This window comes from Phalaenopsis equestris, unplaced genomic scaffold, assembly GCF_001263595.1.
Source record: "Phalaenopsis equestris unplaced genomic scaffold, ASM126359v1 Scaffold000840, whole genome shotgun sequence".
Lineage (NCBI taxonomy): Eukaryota > Viridiplantae > Streptophyta > Magnoliopsida > Asparagales > Orchidaceae > Phalaenopsis > Phalaenopsis equestris.
The window spans coordinates 423,486-426,774 of NW_018165280.1; the positions used below are offsets into that span (position 1 = coordinate 423,486).

Here is a 3,289-nt window from a genome sequence, read left to right on the forward strand (position 1 = left end):
TCTAGCACTCTTAAATACTAAAAATTCAAATTCTAATCATACGAGTAGAATGCCTGGAAACCTTCAACACGATTTACATAGTTTATAGGTATTTTCCTACCTGACATTTAGAGATTCATGTTTCAATGCATAACATGATGATATGATATTAAAATAAAATCTCTTAATAAGCTGCATGAGAATGAACCAAACGACTCGTTTTAATTGCCCCAAAAAATTAGCCATTGCTTTTACGTCCATTCTTCATATTATTTACACCGCACCCTCACCCTCACCCTCACCCTCACCCTCACCCTCACCGTACTTATAATTCTCCCACAGGTTTTTAAAAACCTCCGGAATCCAAAGAAAATACGCACATCCTGAACTCAAGCTTCCCATTCCATGCTCTGTTCTCCCCTGCTCTCCACATTCCTCCTCTGCTCCTCCAAAAAAGCTTGCATCTTTTCATCATCACTTTCACTGAAACTCCTCAACTCACCATCAATGGCTTCCCTTTCCACCACCAACATAAAATCCTTCCTCAACACCACCTTCCTCCTCCTCCTCTGCTTCTTCTTCACCTCCCACATCCGCTCTCCTTCCCCTCCCTTCTTCAACCTCCTCAACTCCCAACCGCCCACCCTCCCTTCCTCCATCTCCTCCTCCTCCACCTCTCCTCCATCCACCTGCATTGCCTTCCAAAAACTCAAAGACCACAACTCCAAATGCCACTTTCTCAAAACCCACCCACCCTGCGTCTCACAAGGCTACCTAAACTATCTCCACCTCTTCTACTGCCTCTGCGGCTCTTCACCTTTCCTCGGCTACTGCCTCCTCTTCCTCTCCCTCCTAATCCTCTTCTACCTCCTCGGCAACACCGCCTCCCATTACTTCTGCTCCTCCGTCGAACGCCTCTCCCGCGAACTCCGCCTCTCTCCAACCATCGCCGGCGTCACCCTTCTCTCGCTCGGCAACGGTTCTCCCGACGTTTTTGCCAGCATAGTCTCATTCCGTTCGGGTTCCGGCGAAGTTGGGTTGAGTTCGGTGCTCGGCGGCGCGTTCTTCGTCTCGTGCGTGGTTGTGGGGATTATCAACGTGGTGGCGGGAGCTAAGGGGAGAAGATCGCCGAGGATCGACCGAGCTAGTTTTGTGAGGGATGTGTTTTTCTTCCTGGTGGTGTTGTCGTCGTTGCTGGCTATACTTGTGGTGGGGAAAGTCGATATTTGGGCGGCAATGGCTTTCACTTCGCTTTATTTCGTTTATGTTTCGGTGGTCTCGGCGACGCATTTGTGTAGGGAGAAGTTTGAAGATGAGGTTGACGTTAAGCCGTTGATTGAAGAGGAGAGGGAGGATAATGCGGCGGAGGAGGAGACCGCCGACGTCTACAGTTCTGTTGATCGTGACCAGACGGTTGAGGAAGCTGGCGGGCTGAAAGTATATTAGTTTACCATCTTGTCATGATACGTCACGATCATGAATATTTATATATAGATAAAGAGACTCGAGCTCTCCAAATCTTCTTTACAAAATTGATAAACATCTTTAAAAATCCATTTTTTATAAAAAAATAGTAGGTCATATATTAATATTTTAGTTATTTTCACTAATATTTTATTTTATATAATTAATATAAAAGAAAATATAAAACACTTCATAACATGTAAATCCTCATTAATATTCTTGCCCGCTATTTCAATTTTGTATTAAAAAGCTGAAAATTAAATAAATTTCCACAGGTATCATACTACCTCAGCTGGCTCTTATACATCATCGAAATGCCGCTGTACCTTCCCCGCCGGCTCACCATCCCCGACGTGAGCGACGAACGGTGGAGCCGCCCCTACGCTGTCGCATCCGCCGCACTCGCCCCGCTCCTCATCGCCAGCTTATGGAATTCCAAACGCTCCATCTCCATGTCTTCCAAAGACTCCCTCACCCTCTACCTCTACGCCGCTCTCGCCGGCCTCGTCCTCTCCTCCCTCGCCGTCCACACCACCGAAAAACCCACCCCTCCCAAGTCCTCCCTCTTCCCATGGCTCGCCGCCTCCTTCCTCATGAGCGTTCTCTGGACCTACATCATTGCCGAAGAACTCGTCGGCCTCCTCGTCTCCATCGGCTACATACTGGGCATCAGTCCCGGCATACTCGGCCTCACTGTGCTAGCATGGGGAAATTCAATCGGCGACCTCATAGCCAATCTCGCCATGGCCACGAACGGCGGCCCGGATGGAGCTCAGATTGCCATTTCGGGCTGCATTGCGGGTCCCATATTCAATACCTTGGCCGGGTTGGGTTTGTCGCTGGTGGTTTCGGCGTGGGCGGCGCGGCCCGAACCGTTTGAGATTCCGGCCGGACCGGCGGTTTTTGAGATATTGGGGTTCATGATATGCGGGTTGGTGTGGGCCCTGGTGATACTGCCGAGGAATGACATGAGGTTGGATAGGTTTGTGGGGATTGGTTTATTGGGGATTTATTTGTGTTTTTTGTCGTTGAGGCTGACGCAGAGTTTGGGATTGGTGTAGAGAGGTGGGGAGCTGTGGGGGATTGAGTTTGGAGGAGTCATTCAGCTGCTTTTCATGTAAAATTATTAGCCTTTTTGGATTTTTTTTTTCTTTCTATGTATTTTGATGATGGTGATTAGTTTTGTGCTTCGCTTGTCGGTTTGACTTAATAAATTGTTATTATTGTTATTATTATTATTATTCATATGAGATTATTTATTATCGTGTATCGCTTCTCTCTGTTTCTCTTTTGTCTTATGCTCTATTCATTGAGTGTGATTCAAAAACGAATATTCTGTACATTGATTGCAAATCTTGACAATGAGCTGAATGGACTGCTACATGATCGCATCCAGACTGTTGTCTGGAGGTGTAGTCGGCCGCATGTAATATTTTATCGTGATTCACATGAAAAAATTATGATTCAACATAACAATAAATTTATGAAAATAATTAGAGCACGCGAGAAGCTTATATGATGCGTTTGAAATATCTTAAAAAATATTGAAAACTATAAGGATAGGTTTTAACACTCCAAACGATACGATTGACCTATATTTTATTTTGGAGAACGGATTAATGCTCTCTCAAGTGTATATATTTTGGTTTATTTTGTTTAGTCTACGTAAATATAGTGGTCGGACCCGTTCCATTTTGATATATGAGTTTGATTCGAGATTTCATGGAGTAATTAGTTATAATATACGATGCTTCACATCTTATTCTAAGTTTTTAAGAGCAGTTATAATTAGTTAAAATCATGTTTAAAAACCTAGTTAGCTGCTTTGAGCAGGTTGGTTTAGTAC

At 44.8% G+C, this 3,289-nt stretch overlaps 1 protein-coding gene across 1 annotated transcript; it reads left to right on the plus strand.

Moving 5' to 3' along the window:
• The first annotated feature begins 305 nt into the window (after nucleotides 1–305).
• Nucleotides 306–2,610, plus strand: LOC110031689 (cation/calcium exchanger 1-like). The gene is made up of 2 exons (XM_020735026.1): nucleotides 306–1,416; nucleotides 1,719–2,610. Exons 1-2 carry the CDS (start codon nucleotides 385–387, stop codon nucleotides 2,502–2,504), a joined length of 1,818 nt encoding a protein of 605 aa, XP_020590685.1. The 5' UTR covers nucleotides 306–384; the 3' UTR covers nucleotides 2,505–2,610.
• The last annotated feature ends 679 nt before the right edge of the window (nucleotides 2,611–3,289 follow it).